General features: G+C 44.0%; 1 protein-coding gene across 1 annotated transcript in view; it reads left to right on the top strand.

Moving 5' to 3' along the window:
* LOC141583218 (uncharacterized) overlaps positions 1 to 6,840 on the top strand; it is a 33,254-nt gene extending 26,414 nt beyond the window's left edge. Inside the window, exons 4-9 of the mRNA XM_074392536.1 lie at positions 5 to 139; positions 2,495 to 2,544; positions 3,240 to 3,264; positions 4,869 to 4,918; positions 5,410 to 5,434; positions 6,785 to 6,840. Coding sequence (XP_074248637.1) covers positions 5 to 139; positions 2,495 to 2,544; positions 3,240 to 3,264; positions 4,869 to 4,918; positions 5,410 to 5,434; positions 6,785 to 6,840 — 341 coding nt within the window. The remainder of the gene's footprint in view (positions 1 to 4; positions 140 to 2,494; positions 2,545 to 3,239; positions 3,265 to 4,868; positions 4,919 to 5,409; positions 5,435 to 6,784) is intronic.
* The last annotated feature ends 13,730 nt before the right edge of the window (positions 6,841 to 20,570 follow it).

Consider the following 20,570-nt stretch of genomic DNA (forward strand, 5'->3'; position numbering starts at 1 on the left):
CCAGCATGTTCCATCCACGATGGGAGAGTGGATCCAGGGATCAGTGAAGAATCCACTGTCTGTCACTGCAAGCCTAAGAAGGGAATTTTCTGTCGCTGGCTTCCCTGGTGTATGCGCCCTAGAGTTGCACCAATGGAAGGTATAATGGAAATTCAGTCACTCAGTTCATTCATGATACGATTTCTAGATTCTTCAGTGTCTCTCATTTCAGACAATTATAAAATTGCTACACTATATTCTTTATTTTATGTGTGCAAATTTACATGTATCAAGTCAATAACTAGTGCTACAACTACAGGAGTAAAGGTGTATTTTTTTTATTCCTGATTTGGGTTTACTTTTAATAATAAAGAACACCTGAGTTCAACTTGTAGACATTTTGCTGATTGTTAAACATTAAGTAAAAAGAATGTTTTTCTGAGACAATGTTGCCAGGTTTGTAAAATAATGGATATCGCTTGAAACTGTTTTGAATTAACCTAAAAATGGAGGAAGTGGTACATAAAATTTCCATATACTCACCTTCCTCAGGTTCCTTTTTGTGATGACATCTTATGTGAGTGTGATAACACTTGTGACAATGACTGTACCAATAGTGATACATTCTTATTAGTAATAGTCTAGGATTAGCATCAAGGTTCGTTCTGTGTTGCCTGGTCTATGGGTTCTGACAAACTCACAATGTGCTTTGTTACCCTGGCAGAATAATTTCACATCCTAAGCATAACCAATGCTGTACCTATTAATTCCTGTCTTTTTTCCTTATGATTCCTGAAAACCATGGATGATTTTACTGCCTGCATAGGTTTCCTTTTCCAGAATTTTATAGAGGTGGAATCATAGAGTATGTACCTCCTCATGACTAACTTACTTTACTTAGCAATGTACATGTAAGATCTTGTATATCTTTTTGAAACTTAACAGCTTAAAATTTGTTGTCAGTGAATAATATCTTATTGGGTTTGTCGAACAGTGTCAGTTGGTTCATTTACCTCCTGAAGACCATCTCAGCTGCTCCTTCCAATCTGGACAATTATGAATAAAGCTGCCCACATTCTTGGGCACATTTTATGATGAACATAATTTTTAAATTCAGCTGGGTAAATATGTAGAATTTTGATCACTTGCTGGTAAGACTATATTTTCCATTGTGAGAGTTAGGTAGAATTCAACTGTAAAATTGTATGGGCATGTTTTCTTAAAGTTATTACTTAGCGATTTAATTCTGTAATAAATCGAAGCCTACCCAGACTATCTATCTCTCCTTTGGGTGGTTATGGTAGTTGCTTCCTTTGAAGGCATTTGTCCATTTCATCTAAGCTAGAAAATCTGTGGGCATAGAGCAGGCATCCCAAAACTTTTTACACAGAGGGCCAGTTCACTGTCCCTCAGACCATTGGAGGGCCGCCACATACTGTGCTCCTCTCACTGACCACCAGTGAAAGAGGTGCCCCTTCCTGAAGTGCGGCGGGGGGGCCAGATAAATGGCCTCAGGGGGCCCCATGTGGCCCACGGGCTGTAGTTTGGGGACGCCTGGCGAAGACACTTGAAACTCGCCAGTGGCCTGCTTGGTTCTCTTCCAAGGGTACTGCGCTTCCTGTCAATCCTTCTGTAAATGTTTTTAATAAAGTTTCACTCCTACACTAAAAAAAATTGCAGGCATAGATTTGTTGAACTTATTCTGTTGTTATTTTCTTAATGTTCATGGGATCATCAGGAATATTAGTTATATTATTTGTAAATTGTGTCTTCTGTCTTTTCTTTGTGATTAGCCTGGCTGGAAGTTTACCAATTATATTGATCTTTTCTAAGAAGCACCTTTTGGTTTTGTGTTCTTTTTAAATTAATTCTATTACATTGATTTCTGCAACTACTGCTATATTTTGGGGGGGTGGGGGGTTGCCTGGTTTACATTACACTACACTTTTTTCTCTAGTTTCCTAAGGTGGAAAGTCAGACATCTGGATATGGATTATTTTTAGTTTACTGCACAGAATTGTGAATGGCACTAATGCCACTGAAGTGTGCACTTGATTATCAAAATAATAAATATTATGTATTTTGGCCACAATAATGATTTTAAAGCCAATAAAATGGATGATAAGTGCAGGAGGAACATATGTAGACCCAAGAAAGATGAATGACATAACATTTCAAGAACAAAAAAAAATGGACATTTACCAGGCCTCAAAATGCACAGGGGGATGATGGGACACTGTCCTGGAATCACCAGCGCATTTGTGTGTCGCCCTGTGTGAACACTGCCTACTTCACAGTGGTGAGGGGGCCAGAGAACCAGGCCCTGATCTGTGGCTTTCCTGATGGTCTTATTTGCCTTCCCTCTTCACCAGGAATGGCGTCCCAGTGGCAGCAAAGTTTCTGTTCTTAACCTACCTCCTTCACATACACCGGCCCCCTGTCCCCAGCACCCCAGGCTGCCTAAGGGAGTCCTTCAGCGGAACAGACATGCTGACAGTTACTCTGTGTTTCCTAGATCACAATAAACAGGAGCCTTCATCTGAGGCTACCCCAGGCATTCACATGGTAAGTTCTTTTGTCTAAGATGGAAATTTTGTTACTCTTGCTTTTTAAAAATTTTATTTGATTTGACATATGAAAATCTTAACAAGTACATTATAGATGACTTACAGAATTTTTTAGTGGGAAAATGTGAGGGTTCATTACCAGGTAAGAAATGACCTCAGATGACATTCTTAGATAACACCTTCAGTTAGGAACTGTATGGCAGCAAGCATTTTTTTTTAGGGGAAATCATTCTTCTTAAATAATTGTAACTGTACAACCAAAACAGTCTTGAAACTTGCCTAAAAATCTTGTGCCTTTCCAGTATTATGTTGTAGGCTTTAATTTGCAGTCATTGCCTCAACCACTGTCTCCCATATGCTTTTCTTTTTTCCCCATATGCTTTTCTAATGCCAACAAGTAAAGAAAAGATCTATATGGTGAAACCCAATCTCTACTAAAAATAGAGAAATTAGCCAGGCATGGTGACCAGCAGCTCTCATCTCAACTACTGGGGAGGCTGAGGCACAGCAGGTTCACTCGAGCCCAGGAGTCAGAGGTTGCAGTGAGCCTAGTTTCTGACACTGCACTCCAGCGTGGGTGATAGAGTGAGACTCCATCTCAAGAAAAGAAAAGAAAAGAAAGAAAAACCCAATGCATACAGGACACAGCATGGTCTTAGCCTTACACTGTTTTTATTTATTCTCTAAATGCAGGTGGATACAGCCACACAGACAAGCAGTACGTATTCTGGGATCACCCTGATGCTAAGGAAAAATTCTAGTGTTGAGAAAGGTGACACTTCCTTGCCCCCTTTTTCTGGAGAGCCACTCTGTTTTGAATTTCCTGCCAGAAATGAGTTTCAAGCAGTTTTGCCTTAAAAATTGTAGAATCCAGTCAAGAAATGGGACCATCTACTCTAGTGCCTGGAAGGAACAGTGCATTTAGATAGAAGAGGGTGGTTGGTGTGCATCGGGGTTGGGAAGTATGGAGGATAGAGTCAATGCGGAGTGATTGTGACTGTCCCTGCGAGTTTGTGTGCTTTACCCAAGAAAACATGTTCTCATGTGCAAAGCACAACACAAAGATTAATATTCTAAAAACAAAACTTAATCACCACTCTATTTTTCCATAAATCAATCCATTCATTCTCCACCATAGCTGTAGCTGAAGGTGAGTTTAATATCCCCAGTCCTCATATGAAGATGATGTAGAGATGATTTTTTTTAAACTTTTGCTCACCTAAATGGAAATGGCAAAGATAAACTCGGGAATAGGTGGGAGACTGATGCTCTGGGCTGCTAGTTTGAAGTTATCACATGGCCCTGGTGTCACTTGTCAGAAGATCCTAGCATCTATGCGTGTTTGTGGAGGTATGTTGGCCTATAAAGATCTCAAGCACTGTGAATCACAGTAGAATGTTCTCAATGGTCAGGTGACCCAGAGTGTGAGTAGGTTCATTGTACAGTGGACTTTGGTGTGGTCATTAATATGAAACACACAGAGACAGCTGCCAGGTCATTGGTCTTAAGTGATGGGCTATTTCTTAGTTGCTGGTGAAAAAAGGAGAACACATAGGGACATATCCTGTTGTATTTAGTGACATCGTCATCATGAAAACTAGAAATGCTCTAATTCAATAGTACACATACCCAAGACACAGCACCCAAAAAGATCTCAAGGAGAACTTTGGCTGTTAGCCTGATGCCAACCTCCTCTGCTGGATTCTACTGCACAGCTAGGTTAGAGGGGATCAGCGCCCCACCTGCTGCCACTCGTGAAGGGCTGTCCCAGTCCTGGAACCAGTGTGAGCATCAGCAGCAATGGACCCCATATCACACCCAAGTGGTGATGAAAATAAAGGTAAAAACACAAATATCACCAGCTGAGTAGGGGTTATCTTTAAATGATAGGCTAATTGACTTACCAACTTTTGGCTTAACTTTTAAAACAAAGGGTTAATAAATACAATAGCAAATGTTGGCTAGAATTTGATATTCTATCTGAAAGTACAAAATCTTTCAGATGGGGCAATAGCCAGAGCAGCACCATTTGTGGATTCTAGGAGAAAATGACCCTATAAGGGATGAAGAAGGGAGGGCAAAATAGCTTAGGTCAGATTAGAAAGGAAGAGCCCTGAGAAGCTACAGGGAAGCACAGCCTACCATGTGTGCTGTTCTGTGGCTATTTAATACTGTGGTGGTCTGGAGCTACAAACCCAAAGGCCCAGATTCCCTTTCTTTCTGCTCCTGTCCTTTCCCTCCTTCACCAACATTATGGCAGGCCGCTGAATAGTTAATGAGCAACACCACCAAAGTGCTGATGGTCACTTTGCATCCTTCTAGGGACTGCTCTTCAGCAGGAAGACACTTCCGTGAACGCTGCAGAGGGCCAGGTAAAATGGGATATGCATGACCGGCCACAGGATGTGTCTGAGTGAAACAGTTGCTTTCTTGACTTTATCTTCTTGAATTAGAATCAGAGAATCTTATATAAGATGTGAGAATTTTACAGTATAAACTGTACGTGACTTACAGAATTTCCCTTGTTGGAGGAGTTTTGAGTGACAGTCCCTTCTTGACTGAGAATCGATTTAACAGTGGGAGAAAATGATAGCATCAACCACACACTGTGAGGTCGCAAGTTTTTGCTTTACCTGGTCTGTTTTCTTTTGCGACAAAAATCACTTAATGGCCAAGCAATGTTGTTGGAAGGAAACATCAGCCAAAAAAACCTTGTCCTTAGCATGAGTCGGTTTGCCCTGTTCTTTTTGGTTTCATTGGTTCAACACCGGTTTCCATCTTGTTTTTTAATGTCACCAAGTGCAGGCAAGTCAGGACACAGCATGGTCTGATGCTCACAGCAATTTATTTTCTGTCATTACAGGAAGCTGCAGGACTGCAGCAAGCAGGTAAGTATTGGGGAACCAACGTCATACTGATGAGTAATCCAGAAGATGAGGAATGTGGCAATGTCTCACTGGCTTTCCTGTAGACAGGCAGCCTGAGTTGAGCTTCCTGTTGTAAATGAGGACTTAGACAGTGATGGGAGAAATGATTTTTCCAGATAAGACACAATGGCCACATTCTGCAGTCCCTGGGAGCAACTGCATTCTCTGAAGGTGGGGTGGGATCTTGTCCGTGGGGATGGCCCACATCTTTGTGAATTCATGTGGTGCCATGGTCACTGTGTCTTGGAGTGTGGGTGTTGGTTTCTGTACATACACATCCCCAGATTTGCTAGTGTTCACATTCTCCACAGGGATTCTCATCACTGTTGCAGTCTTAGTATAGGTACAGGAAAAAATCAACTTGTAAGCTTATGATGTGTGCACTTGATTGCATGCAAAGGACACTTTAATTAACCTAAAAGAAATTCTGTCAACAACAAGGCTGATTCCAAAGGCATACCAAAAGAACAGAGCTGTGTCAGGATCTCTGCTAATTTTATTTTTTTCATTCACGATTCCCTACTCTATTTGGTTTTCAAATAAACCTCACCTGTTTACAGGCCTTCCTATTTCCTCCTGGCATTGCAGTGGCTCACTCTAGCCATTTCCATTCTTCACAGGCCTTTTATACCAAAGCCCTCAGAATCAATCATCCGTGGCCCATCTTGAGCAGGGAGAGTGGGCTGGGACTCCTTTCTGTGCATTTAGACCCCGGTACAGCCTCATGCTATGGCCAGTTCTGTTGGGAAAGTGATAAGGCAGGAGCCTGAAGGCAGGGTTAGGTTGAAATCACAACAGCGTTCTTCACTGGGGCCTGATACTGCCCAGCAGCTAACGTGGCCCAGAATAGATAGTGCCCAGGTCATGTAGAGTTTGGGCCTTTTTTCCCTCAGCCTAGTCATGGTTGCTGTGTGCTCAGCTCAGAAACACAGCAATGAGAAGAGAACAAAGGAGTCTTCCCAGGGGCAGGGTGAGCAGAGTCACAGCCAGAGCACCACGACCTGTGGATTGCGGGTGGAAATGACTTTGAATGCGATGAAGAAGGGATGGCAAGATGGCTAAGGTCAGCTTAGAAAGGAGGAGACCTGAGAAGCTGCAGGGAAAAATAGCCTGCCCAGTGTCATGTGCTGTGTTTGTGATGGACTCTTTCATGTGGTGGTGGCCTGGAGCTACAGACCCAAAGGCCCTGATTCCCGTTTCTGCTCCTGTCCTTTTCCTGCCACCCTCCTCCTACCCCACATCATGGCATGCCCCTGAATTGCTAATGAGCAACAACATCAAGGTGCTGACGGTCGCTTTTTATCCTCCTAGGGCCTGCTCTTCAGCAGGAAGACACTTCTGGGGATGCTGCAGAGGACCAGGTATAATGGGATATGAATGTTGGGCCACATATTGTGTCTGAGTGAAACACTTGCTTGCTTGACTTTATCTTCTCGAATTAGGATCAGAGAATCTTATATAAGATAGGAGGATTTTACCATATAAATTGTAGATGACTTACAGAATTTCCTTGGTTGGGGGAGTTTTGAGCGAGAGTCTCTTCTTGACTGAGACTTGATTTAAGAGAGTGGGAGAAAATTACAGCATCAACCACACACTGTGTGGTCTCAAGTTTTTTGCCTTAGCAAGTCTGTTTTCTTTTTGGGACAAAAATCACTTAATGGCCAAGAAACATGGTTGGAAGGAAACATCGTCCAAGAAAAGCTTGTCTTTAGCATGAGTCGGTGTGCTCTGTTCTTATTTTGGATCTCTCTGATTGAACACTGGTTTCCGTCTAGTGTTTTAATGTCACCAAGTGCAGGAAAGTCAGGACACAGCATGGTCTGATGCTCACAGCAATTTATTTTCTGTCATTACAGGAAGGTGTGGGACTGCAGCAAGTGGGTAAGTATCGGGAACTAATGTCATACTGATGAGTGATCCAGAAGATGAGGAATGTGGCACTGTCTCACTGGTTTTCCTGTAGACAGGCAGACTGAGTTGAGCTTCCTGTTGTGAATGACGAATTAGGCAGCGATGGGAGAATTGATTTTTCCAGATAAGGAACAACGGCCACATTCTGCAGTCCCTGGGAGCAACTGCATTCTCTGCAGGTGGAGTGGGATCCTGTGCACGGGGCTGGCCCAGGTTTTGAGAATTCATGCGGTGCCATGGTCACTGTGTCTCGGAGTGTGTGTGCTGGTTTCCATATATACATATCCCCAGATTTCCTAGTGTTCACATTCTCCACAGGGATTTTCATCACCATCGTAGTCTTACTATCAGCAAGGAAAAAACTTGTAAGCTTACAATGTATGCAGTTGATTGCATGCAAAGGACACTTTAATTAACCCAAAAGAAGTTCCATCAACACCCAGGCCAATTCTCAAGGTGAACCAAAAGAACAGAACTGTGTCAGGGTCTCTGCTAACTGTATTTTTTCATTTACTAATCCCTGCTGTGCTTGGTTTTCAAATAAACCTCACGTGTTTATAGGCCTTCCTGTTTCCTCCTGGCATTGCAATGGCTCACTCTAGCCATTTCTGTTCTTCACAATCCTTTTCTACCAAAGCCCTCAGAATTGATCATCTGTAGCCCATCTTGAGTAGGGAACATGGGCCAGGGCTCCTTTCTCTGCATTTAGACCCTGGTACAGCCTCATGCTATGGCCAGTTCTGGTGGGAAACTCAGAACAGAGGAGCCTGCAGTCAGGGTTACGGTGAAATCACCCCAACTTTCTTCACTGAGGCCTCATACTCCCCATCAGCTAATGTGGCCCAGAATAGATTGTGCCGAGGTCATGTGGAGTTCCGGCATTTTCCACCTCAGCCGAGTTGTGGTTCCTGTGTTGTCAGCACAGAAACACAGCAGCGTGAAAGGAGAACCACGTGGTGTGCACAGGGTATGAGAGGCCGGGTGAGCACTTGCCATCCTAGTAAGATGAAGGGTGGGCATGCATTTCAGGTGGGGCAAAACAAATATGGCTGTGGAACTACAGAGGCTCTGTGAGGTCCCCGTTGAACCCACTCTTGACAAAGGTTCTTGTTTACCTCTGAAGGCGCTTGGAAAAACCAGTCAAAGCAGTGGGTTTTCTTTAAATATGAATATCAACTGAGCCAAAGTATAGCTTGAGTTCTTTTCTTGGAGTATACATTTGGTGGAAACTTATTGTATATAAATCGACTTTGATGGTTGTATGGGTGTCAGTACCTATCCTACATTTTAAAACACTGAGGCTTCTGTGATTGTAAAATGTTTTACGTTAACCTCAGAAGCCATCTCCTCATAACCCAGTTCCCCTAGTCCTCTTTAATCTCTAGAATATTCTTTGCTGTTTTTTTTGTTGTTGTTGTTGTTATTGTTGTTTGGTACACAGTGGGCTTTCTGCTGTGAGTGATTAAAGCTTGAGATCAGAGTTAGCAACATTATGGCTCTAAAAATTCATAGACAGCTGCGCAGGTTGCTCTATGAGAGAGAGAGCAGACTACGGCCTTGGCCTGGGTCTGCCAAGAAAAATGATTTAGAGAAATAGAAGGAAGGCGTGAGGGCAGCAAAGCCATGAAGGTGGAGGGGAAACAAAGGTGCAACATTAGGAGGGTGAGTTCTACACCATCACCTGAGCACAGCCGGAATGTTCAAACCTCATCTGAAGGCAGAGGTGAGATCCGACTTCATGGCGGGCCTGAATGGTGGGCATCTTCCTAAAAGCCTCAAAAGAGGAGCTACTTTGTTTCTTGTCTTCTCCATGTTTCTGTGTGTTGATGCAGGGGCACCACCAGAAATTACTGAGACAGTGAAATGGAGTGAGTTTATGAAATGTTCAACTTAGCCCAGAAATCAACGATCAGCAGGGGTGAACTTGAGGGTTAGGCCAGACACTTTAGGGTAGTTGCCCGGCTTGATCTCCCTGTGGTGACAAAGAATAACTTCTGGCAGTCACCTGACAGGTGGTCCTTGTGTAGCTAGATTCTTCTGCACAGCTGGGTTAGAGAGGATCAGTGTCCCACCTTCTGCCCCTCACGAAAGGCTGTCCTAGTCCTGGAACCAGTGTGAGTATGATCAGCAACGGACCTCATGTAACACAGATGAGTTGATGGAAATAAAGAGTGGAAAGACAAATATTACATGCTAAGTAGGGGTTTTCTTCAAATGATAGGATCATTGAATATTTTCATATTTTGTTTTAACTTTTTAATAAGGATTAATATATCACTGTTAGCTCTTAAAAATTGTTAGAAAGTGTAAATAAATAAATAAATACCATAGCATATGTTGGCCAGAATGTAGTATTGCCTCTGAATCAAGGTTGTTCCTTATCAAGTACAAAACGTTAGAGATGGAGTCATAGCCAGAGTCACATTACTTGTGAATTGTGGGAGGAAATGACTTTGGAAGAGATGAATAGGGAGGGCAAGATGGCTCAGGTCAGATTAGAAAGGAGGAGCCCTGAGAAGCTGCTGGGAAACATCACCTGCCCTGGGTGGTGTGCCATGTTTGAGATGGACTATTTCACATTGTAGTGACCTGGAGCTACAAACCCAAAGGCTCTGATTCCCTTTCTTTTCTGCTCTTGTCCTTTCCCTGTGACCCTCCTTCTTCACCCACATCATGGCATGCCCCTGAATTGTTTTTTTTTTTTTTTTTTTTTTGAGACAGAGTTTCACTCTTGTTACCCAGGCTGGAGTGCAATGGCGCAATCTCGGCTCACTGCAACCTCTGCCTCCTGGGTTCAGTCAATTCTCCTGCCTCAGCCTCCTGAGTAGCTGGGATTACAGGCACACACCACCATGCCCAGCTAATTTTTTGTATTTTTAGTAGAGACGGGGTTTCACCATGTTGACCAGGATGGTCTCGATCTCTTGACCTCATGATCCACCTGCCTCGGCCTCCCAAAGTGCTGGGATAACAGGCTTGAGCCACCGCGCCCGGCCCCCTGAATTGTTAATGAGCAACACCACCAAGGAGCTGATGGTCACTTTGCATCCTTGTAGGGCCTGCTGTTCAGCAGGAAGAACCTTCTGGGGACTCTGCAGAGAACCAGGTAAAATGGGATATGAATCTAAGGGGTCTCAGTGAAACAGTTACTTTCTTGACTTTGTCTTCGAGAATTAGGATCAGAAAATCTTATATAAGATATGAGATTTTTGCCATATAAATTGCAGAAGATTTACAGAATTTCCTTGGTTAGGGGAGTTTTGAGCGACAGTCTCTTCTTGACAGAGACTCGATTTAAGACAGTGAGAGAAAATGACAGCATGAACCACACACTGTGTGGTCACAAGCTTTTTGCCTTAGCAAGTCCATTTTCTTTTTGGGACAAAAATCACTTAATGGCCAAGCAATATTGTTGGAAAGAAACATCGTCCAAGAAACCTTGTCTTCAGCATGAGTTGGTGTGCTCTGTTCTTTTGGGTTTCTTTGACTGCAGAAAACTCAGGACACAGCATGGTCTGATGCTCATAACAATTAAGTTTCTGTCATTACAGGAAGCTGTGGCACTGCAGCAAGCCGGTAAGTGTTGGGGAACCCCTGTCATAGCAGTGAGTAATCCAGAAGATGAGGAATGTGGCACTGTGTCGCTGGCTTTTCTGTAGACAGGCAGGCTGAGTTGAGCTTCCTTTTGTGAAAGCGGATGTAGGCAGCCATGGAAGAAATGATTTTATGAGATAAGGAACAACGGTCCCATTCTACAGTCCCTGGGTGCACCTGTGTTCTCTGAATGTGGGGTGGGATTCTGTGCATGGGACCGGCCCAGGTCTTTTGTGAATTCATGCAAAGCCATGGTCAGTGTGTCTCGGGGTGTGTGTTTTGGTTTCCATACATATAGATCCCCAGATTTTCTGGTATTCGTGTTCTTTACAGGGATTTTATCAGCACCGTATTCTTACTATAGTCACAGAAAAAGGTCAACTTGGGAGCTTATGATGTGTGCAGTTGATTGCATGCAAAAGACACTTTAATTAACCCAGAAAATGTTCTGTCCATGCCCAGGCCAATTCTCAAGGCATATGAAAAGAACAGAATGATGTGAGGATCTCCGCTCATTTTAATTTTTTCATTCCCAATTTCCTGCTGTGCTTGGTTTTCAAATAAACCTCATCCATTTACAGGCTTTTCTGTTTCCTCCTGGAAACAGAAATGGCTCACTCCAGCCATTTCCATTCTTCTCAAGCCTTTTCCACCAAAGGCCTCAGAATTGATTGATTGTCCACAGCCCATCTTGAGCAGGGAGAGTGGGCCGGGGCTCATTTCTGTGCAGTTAGACCCTGGTACAGCCTCATGCTATGGCCAGTTCTGGTGAGAAATGGGGAAGAGTGGAGCCTGCAAGCAGGGTGAGGGTGCAATCACCCCAACTTTCTTCATTGAGACCTTATACTGCCCATCGGCTAATGTGGCCAAGAATTGAGAGTGCCAGGGATATGTGGAGGTCCAGACTTTTCTCCCTCAGCCTAGTCCTGGTTGCTCTGCTCAGCTCAGGAACACAGGAAAGAGAGGTGACAGCCATGTGGTTTGCAGAGGGTCTGAGAGGCAGGGTGAGCAACTTGCCTTCCTATCAGGATGGACGGTGGTCATGCCTTGCAGGTTTAGAAAAAGAAACATGGCTGTGGAACCGCAGAGGCTCCATGAGGTACCCATTGCACGCACTCTTGAGAAATGTTCGTGCTTTCCTCTGAAGGCCCTTGCAAACAACAAGGGGAAGCAGTGGGCTTTGGTTAAATATGAGTATCTGCAGAGCCAAAGTATAGCTTGAGTTTCTTCTAGGAATATGCATTTGGTGGAAACTTATTTTCTGTAAATTGGATTTGATAGCTGTGTAGGGATAAGTATTTACTCCACATTTTAAAACCCTGAGGCATTTGTGATTTTAAAATGTTTCTCACTAACCTCAGAAGCCATCTCCTCATTACCTCATTTCCCTATTCCTCTTTAATCCGTAGAAAATCCTTTGCTTTCGTTACATGTTGTTGTTGTTGTTGTTATTGTGGATGTTGTTGTTTGACATCCAGTGGGCTTTCTGCTGTGAGTGATTAAAGGTTGAGATGAGCGTTAGCAACATTGAGGCTCTAAGAATTCATAGACAGCTGCCCAGCTTTCTCTGTGAGAAAGAGAGAGCAGGCTGTGGCCTTGGCCTGAGCCTGCCAGGAAACATGATTTAGAGGAATAGAAGGAAGGAGTGAGGGCAGCAAAGCCATGAAGGTGGAGGGGAGGCCAAGGTGCAACATCAGGAGAGTGAGTTCTACACCATCACCTGGACCCTGCTGGAATGTTCAATCCTCATCTGAAGGCGGAGATGGGCTCTGACTTCGTGGCCAGTCTGAATTTCAGCTATCATTCTAAAAGCAGGGAGAGAGGAGCAGCTTTGTGTCTTGTCTTCTCCATGTTTCTGTGTGTTGATGGCAGAGTCCCGGCCAATAATTAGTGAGACAGTGAACAGAAGTGTGTTCTTGAAATGGACAGCTTGGCCCAGAGACGACATGATCAGTAGGGACAAACTTGAGGGTCATGCCAGACACTTGAGGGTAGTTGCCTGGCTTGATCTCCCTGTGGTGGCACAAAGAGTAGCTTCTGGCGGTGACCTGACTGGTCATCCTTGTGTAGCTAGATTCTTCAGCACAGCTGGGTTAGAAGGGATCACTGTCTCACCTTGTGCCACTCAAGAAAGGTTCCAGTCCTGGAGCCTGTGTACGAAAAGAACAGAATGATCAGCCACACACCCCATGGAACACCCATGAGCTGATGAAATAAAGAGTGGAAAGACAAATACCACATGCTGATTAGGGATATTCTTGAAGTGATAGGATCATTGAGCATTTTCATATTTCAGATTAACTTTTTACTTAGGATTAGTAAATACAATAGCACTATTATCTTACAAAATAAAATTGTTAGAAAGGAAATATAAATAAGTAAATGAATATATAAATAAATACTGTACCATATGTTGGCCAGAATGTAATATTGTCTCTGAAGCAAGGTTGTTCCTTATCAAGTACACAATCTTGTAGGTGGGGTGATGGCCAGAGCAGCACCACTTGTGAATTGTGAGAGAAAATGACTTTGCGAGGGATGAAGAAGGGAGGGCAAGATGGCTCAGGTCAGATGGTCCTGAGAAGCTGCAGGAAAGCAGTGCCTGCCCTGGGTGGTATGCCATGTTTGAGATGGACTATTTTACATTGTGGTGGCCTAGAGCTACAAACCCAAAGGCCCTAATTTTCTTTCTTTTCTGCTCCTGTCATTTTTCTTCCACCCTCCTCCCTCACCCAAATCATGGCATGTCCCTGAATTGTCAATGAGCAATGCCACCAAGTTGCTGATGGTCACTTTGCATCCTTCTAGGGCCTGCTCTTCAGCAGGAAGACACTTCCGTGGATGCTGCGGAGGACGAGGTACAATGGGATGTGATTGTCAGGCCGCAGGATGTGTCTGAGTGGAACAGTTGCTTTCTTGACTTTATCTTCTTGAATTTGGATTAGAGAATCTTATATAAGATATGAGAATTTTGCCATATAAACTGTAGATGACTTACAGAATTCCCTTGGTTGAGAGAGTTTTGAGTGAGAGTCTGTTCTTGACTGAGACTCGATTTAAGATGGTGGGAGAAAATGACAGCATCAACCACACACTGTGTGGTCACAAGCTTTTTGCCTTAGCAAGTCTGTTTTCTTTTTGGGACAAAAATCACTTAATGTCCATGCAACATTGTTGGAAAGAAACATCGTGCAAGAAACCTTGTCTTTAGCATGAGTCAGTATGCTCTGTTCTTCTTTTGGGTTTCTTTGAGTGCAGTAAAGTCAGAATACAGCATGGTCTGATGCTCATAACAATTTATTTTCTGTCATTACAGGAAGTTGTGGCACTGCAGCAAGCCGGTAAGTGTTGGGGAACCCCTGTCATAGTGGTGAGTAATCCAGAAGATGAGGAATGTGGCACTCTTGTCACTGGCTTTTCTGTAGACAGGCAGGCTGAGTTGAGCTTCCTGTTGTGAAAGCGGATGTATGCAGCCATGGGAGAAATGATTTTACCAGATAAGGGACAATGGTCACATTCTGCAGTCTTACAGTGCACCTGCGTTCTCTGAACGTGGGGTGGGATCCTGTGCATGGGACTGGCCCAGGTCTTTTTGGAATTCATGCAGAGCCATGGTCACTGTGTCTTGGGATATGTGTTTTGGTTTCCATACATACGGATCCCCAGATTGTCTAGTATTCACCTTCTCCACAGGGATTTTATCTGCAGTCCATTCTTATTATAGGCACAGGAAAAAGTCAACTTGGGAACTTAACAATGTGTGCAGTTGATTGCATGCAAAAGACACTTTAATTAACCCAGAAAAATGTTCCGTCCATGCCCAGGCCAATTCTCAAGGCGTACCAAAAGAACAGAACTGTGTGAGGATCTCTGCTCATTTTATTTTTTTCATTGAAAATTCCCTGCTGTGCTTGGTTTTCAAGTAAACTTCATCCATTTACAGGCTTTCCTGTTTCCTCCTGTCACTGGAGTGGCTCACTCTAGCCATTTCCATTCTTCACAAGCCTTTTCCACCAAAGCCCTCAGAATTGATCGTCCATAGCCCATCTTGAGCAGGAAGAGTGGGCCAGGGCTCTTTTCTGTGCATTTAGACCCTGGTACAGCCTCATGCTATGGCCAGTTCTAGTGGGAAACTGAGAAGAGAGAAGCCTTCAAGCAGTGATAGGGTGAAATCACCCCAACTTTCTTCACTGAGGCCTTATACTGCCCATCGGCTAATGTGGCCAAGAATAGAGAGTGCCAGGGATATGTGGGGTTCCAGCCTTTTGTCCCTCAGCCTAGTCTTGGTTGCTGTGTGCTCGGCTCAGGAACACAGCAAAAAGACAGCTACGTAGTTTGCACATGGTCTGAGAGACAGGGCGAGCACTTGCCTTCCTAGCAGGATGGAAGTGGTCATCCCATGCAGGTTTAGAAAAAGAAGCATGGCTGTGGAACCGCAGAGGCTCCATGAGGTTCCCGTTGAATCCACTCTTGAGAAATGTTCTTGCTTTCCTCTGAAGGTCCATGCAAACAAGAGAAAGCAGTGGGTTTTGTTTAAATATGAATATCTGCTGAGCCAAATTATAAATTGTGTTTTTTCTTGGAACATGCAATTAGTGGAAACATATTGTATTTAAATCAAATTTGATAGCTATGTAGGTGTCAGTACTTACCTCACATTTTAAAACACTGAGGCATTTGTGATTTTAAAGTGTTTCTCATTAACCTCAGAAGCCATCTCCTCATTACCTCATTCCCCTATTCTTGTTTAATCCCTAGAAGATTCTCTGCTTTTGTTACATTTTGTTGTTGTTTTTGATGATGTTGTTTGATACCCAGTGGGCTTTCTGCTGTGAGTGATTCAAGGTTGAGATGAGCGTTAGCAACATTGAGGCTCTAAGAATTCATAGACAGCTGCCCAGCTTTCTCTGTGACAAAGAGAGAGAGCAGGCTGTGGCCTTGCCTGAGCCTGCCAGGAAACATGATTTAGAAGAACAGAAGGAAGGAGTGAGGGCAGCAAGCCATGAAGGTGGAGGGGAAACCAAGGTGCAACATCAGGAGAGTGAGTTCTACACCATCATCTGGGCACTGCCAGAATGTTCCAGCCGCAGGTGAAGGCAGAGTTGAGCTCCGACTTCATGGCTGGCCTTAATGGTGGACATCTTCCTAAAAGCCTGGAAAAAGGAGTTGCTTTGTGTCTTTTCTTCTCCATGTTTCTGTGTGTTGATCTTAGGGGCACCAGTGGAAAGTAATGAGACAGTGAACAGGAGTGTGTTCCTGAAATGTTCAACTAGGCCCAGAGAGGACATGATCAGCAGGGATGAAGTTGAGGGTTAGGCCAGACACTTGAGGGTAGTTGCCCGGCTTGATCTCACTGTGGTGGCACAATGAATACCTTCTGGTGGTCATCTGACAGTGGTCCTTGTGTAGCTAGATTTCTCTGCTCAGCTGGGTTAGAGCGGATCAGCATCCACCTTGTGCCATTCAAGAAGGGCTGTCCCAGTCCTGGAGCCTGTGTGAGTATGATCAGCAACAGACCCCGTGTAACACACACGAAGTGATGAAAATAAAGTCTGGAAAGACAAATATCACATGCTGATTAGGGATATTCTTGAAGTGATAGGATCATTGAGCATTTTCATATTTTGGCTTAATTTTTACTTAGGAGTAGTAAATATAATAGCACTATTATCTTATAAAATAAAGATTGTTAGAAAGGAAATATAAATAAATAAGTAAGTAAATTGTTAAATACCATAGCATATGTTGCCCAGAATGTAATATTCCTCTGAAAGAAAGGTTGTTACTTATCAAGTATACAATCTGGTAGGTGGGGTGATGGCCAGACCAGCACTACTTGTGAATTGTGACAGGAAATGACTTTGCAAGGGATGAAGAAGGGAGGGCAAGATGGCTCAGGTCAGATGGTCCTGAGAAGCTGCAGGGAAACATCTCCTGCCCTGGGTGGTGTGCCATGTTTGAGATGGACTGTTTTACATTGTGGTGGCCTGGAGCTACAAACCCAAAGGCCCTGATTTTCTTTCTTTTCTGCTCCTGTAATTTTCCTGCCACCATCCTCCCTCACCCAAATCATGGCATATCCCTGAATTGTCAACGAGCAATGCTACCAAGTTGCTGATGGTCACTTTGCATCCTTCCAGGGCCTGCTCTTCAGCAGGAAGACACCTCCATGGACGCTGCAGAGGACCAGGTAAACTGGGATGTGATTGTCAGGCCACAGGATGTGTCTGAGTGGAACAGTTGCTTTCTTGACTTTATCTTCTTGAATTGGGATCAGAGAATTTTATATAAAATACATGAGAATTTTGCCATATAAACTGTAGGTGACTTACAGAATTCCCTTGGTCGAGAGAGTTTTAAGTGAGAGTTCCTTCTTGACTAAGACTCGATTTAAGACAGTGGAAGAAAATGACAGCATGGACCACACACTGTGTGGTCACAAGCTTTTTGCCTTAGCAAGTGTGTTTTGGGACAAAAATCACTTAATGTCCAAGTGACATTGTTGGAAAGAAACATCGTCCAAGAAAACTTGTCTTCAGCATGAGTCGGTGTGCTCTGTTCTTTTGGGTTTCTTTGACTGCAGAAAACTCAGGACACAGCATGGTCTGATGCTCATAACAATTTATTTTCTGTCATTACAGGAAGCTGTGGCACTGCAGCAAGCCGGTAAGTGTTGGGGAACCCCTGTCATAGCGGTGAGTAATCCAGAAGATGAGGAATGTGTCACTGTGTCGCTGGCTTTTCTGTAGACAGGCAGGCTGAGTTGAGCTTCCGGTTGTGAAAGCGGACGTAGGCAGCCATGGAAGAAATGATTTTATGAGATAAGGAACAACGGTCCCATTCTACAGTCCCTGGGTGCACCTGTGTTCTCTGAACGTAGGGTGGGATCCTGTGCATGGGACCGGCCCAGGTCTTTTGTGAATTCATGCAGAGCCATGGTCAGTGTGTCTCGGGGTGTGTGTTTTGGTTTCCATACATGTAGATCCCCAGATTGTCTAGTATTCACGTTCTCCACAGGGATTTTATCAGCACTGTATTCTTACTATAGTTACAGGAAAATATCAACTTGGGAGCTTATGATGTGCGCATTTGATTGCATGCAAAAGACACTTTAATCCAGAAAATGTTCTGTCCATGCCCAGGCCAATTCTCAAGGCGTACCAAAAGAACAGAATGGTGTGAGGATCCCTGCTTATTTTAATTTTTTTCATTCCCAATTTCCTGCTTTGCTTGGTTTTCAAATAAACCTCATCCATTTACAGGCTTTCCTGTTTCCTCCTGTTACTGGAGTGGCTCACTCTAGCCATTTTCATTCTTCACAATCCTTTTCCACCAAAGCCCTCAGAATTGATTAATTGTCCACAGCCCATCTTGAGCAGGGAGAGTGGGCGGGGCTCCTCACTGTGCATTTAGACTATGGTACAGCCTCATGCTATGGCCGGTTCTGGTGGGAAACTGAGAAGAGAGGACCTGCAAGCAGGATTAGGGTGAAATCACCCCAACTTTCTTCTTTGAGACCTCATACTGCCCATCGGCTAATGTGGCCAAGAATAGAGAGTGCACGGGATATGTGGAGTTCCAGCCTTTCCTCACTCAGCCTAGTCCTGGTTGCTGTGTGCTCGGCTCAGGAACACAGCAAAGAGAAAAGACAGCCATGTGGTTTGTGCACGGTCTGAGAGGCAGGGTGAGTACTTGCCTTCCTTGCCAGATGGACGGTCATCATGCCTTGCAAGTTTAGAAAAAGAAACATGACTGTGGAACCACAGAGTCTCCATGACGTCTCCGTTACACCCACTCTCGAGAAATGTCCTTGTTTTCCTCTGAAGACCCTTACAAACAACAAGGGAAAGCAGTGGGCTTTGGTTAAATATGAGTATCTACAGAGCCAAAGTATAGCTTGAGTTTCTTCTAGGAATATGCATTTGGTGGAAACTTATTTTATATAAATTGGATTCGATAGCTGTGTAGGGATAAGTATTTATCCCACATTTTAAAACCCTGAGGCATTTGTGATTTAAAATGTTTCTCACTAACCTCAGAAACCATCTCCTCATTACCCAGTCCTCCTATTCCTCTTTAATCCCTAGAAAATTCTTTGCTTTTGTTACATTTTGTTGTTTGTTGTTGTTGTTTTTGATGTTGTTGTTTGGCACCCAGTAAGCTTTCTGCTGAGTGATTCAAGGTTGAGATGAGCGTTAGCAACATTGAGGCTCTAAGAATTCATAGACAGCTGCCCAGCTTTCTCTGTGAGAAAGAGAGAGAGCAGGCCTTGCCTCAGCCTGCCAGGAAACATGATTTAGGGGAATAGAAAGAAGGAGTGAGGGCAGCAAAGCCATGAAGGTGGAGGGGAAACCAAGGTGCAACATCAGGAGAGTTGAGTTCTACACCATCACATGGGCATGACTGGAATGTTCAAGCCTCATCTGAAGGCGGAGATGGGCTGTGACTTCATGGCTGGCCTGAATATTGGCCATCATTCCAAAAGCAGGGACAGAGGAGCAGCTTTGTTTCTTGTCTTCTCCACGTTTCTGTGTGTTGATGGCAGGTTCCCCACCAACAATTAGTGAGACAGTGAACAGAGGTGTGTTCTTGAAATGGACAGCTTGGCCCAGAGACGACATGATCAGTCGGGACGAACTTGAGGGTCATGCCAGACACTTGAGGGTAGTTGCCTGGCTTGATCTCCCTGTGGTGGCACAAAGAGTAGCTTCTGGCAGTCAGCTGACAGGTGGTCCTTGTGTAGCTAGACTCTTCTGCACAGCTGGGTTAGTGAGGATCGGCATCCCACCTTGTGCTACTCAAGAAAGGCTGTCCCAGTCCTGGAGCCTTTTTGTGTATGATCAGCCACAGACCTTATGTAAAACACATGACGCGATGAAAATAAAGAGTGGAAAGACAAATACCACATGCTGATTAGGGATATTCTTGAAATGATAGGATCATTGAGCATTTTCATATTTTGATTTAATTTTCTACTTAGGATAAGTAAATACTATAGCACTATTATCTTATAAAATAAAAATTCTTAGAAAGGAAATATAAATAAGTAACCAAAAAATAAATAAATACCATAGCATATGTTGGCCTGATTATAATATTGTCTGTGAAGCAAGGTTGTTACTTATCAAGTACACAATCTTGTAGGTGGGTGATGGCCAGAGCAGCACCACCTGTGAGAGGACAGGACTTTGCAAGGGATGAGGAAGGGAGGGCAAGATGGCTCAGGTCAGATAGTCCTGAGAAGCTGCAGGGTAACATTGCCTGCCCTGGGTGGTGTGCCATGTTTGAGATGGACTGTTTTACCTTGTGGTGGCCTGGAGCTACAAACCCAAAGGCCCTGATTCCCTTTCTTTTCTGCTCCTGTAATTTGCCTGCCACCCTCTTCCCTCACCCAAATCATGCATGTCTCTGAATTGTCAACGAGCAATTCCTCCAAGTTGCTGATGGTCACTTTGCATCCTTCTAGGGCCTGCTCTTCAGCAGGAAGACACCTCCATGGACGCTGCAGAGGACCAGGTAAACTGGGATGTGACTGTCAGGCCACAGGATGTGTCTGAGTGGAACAGTTGGGATTAGAGAATCTTATATA

The sequence above is a fragment of the Saimiri boliviensis genome (genome assembly GCF_048565385.1).
Source record: "Saimiri boliviensis isolate mSaiBol1 chromosome 19 unlocalized genomic scaffold, mSaiBol1.pri SUPER_19_unloc_1, whole genome shotgun sequence".
Taxonomy (NCBI): Eukaryota; Metazoa; Chordata; class Mammalia; order Primates; family Cebidae; genus Saimiri; species Saimiri boliviensis.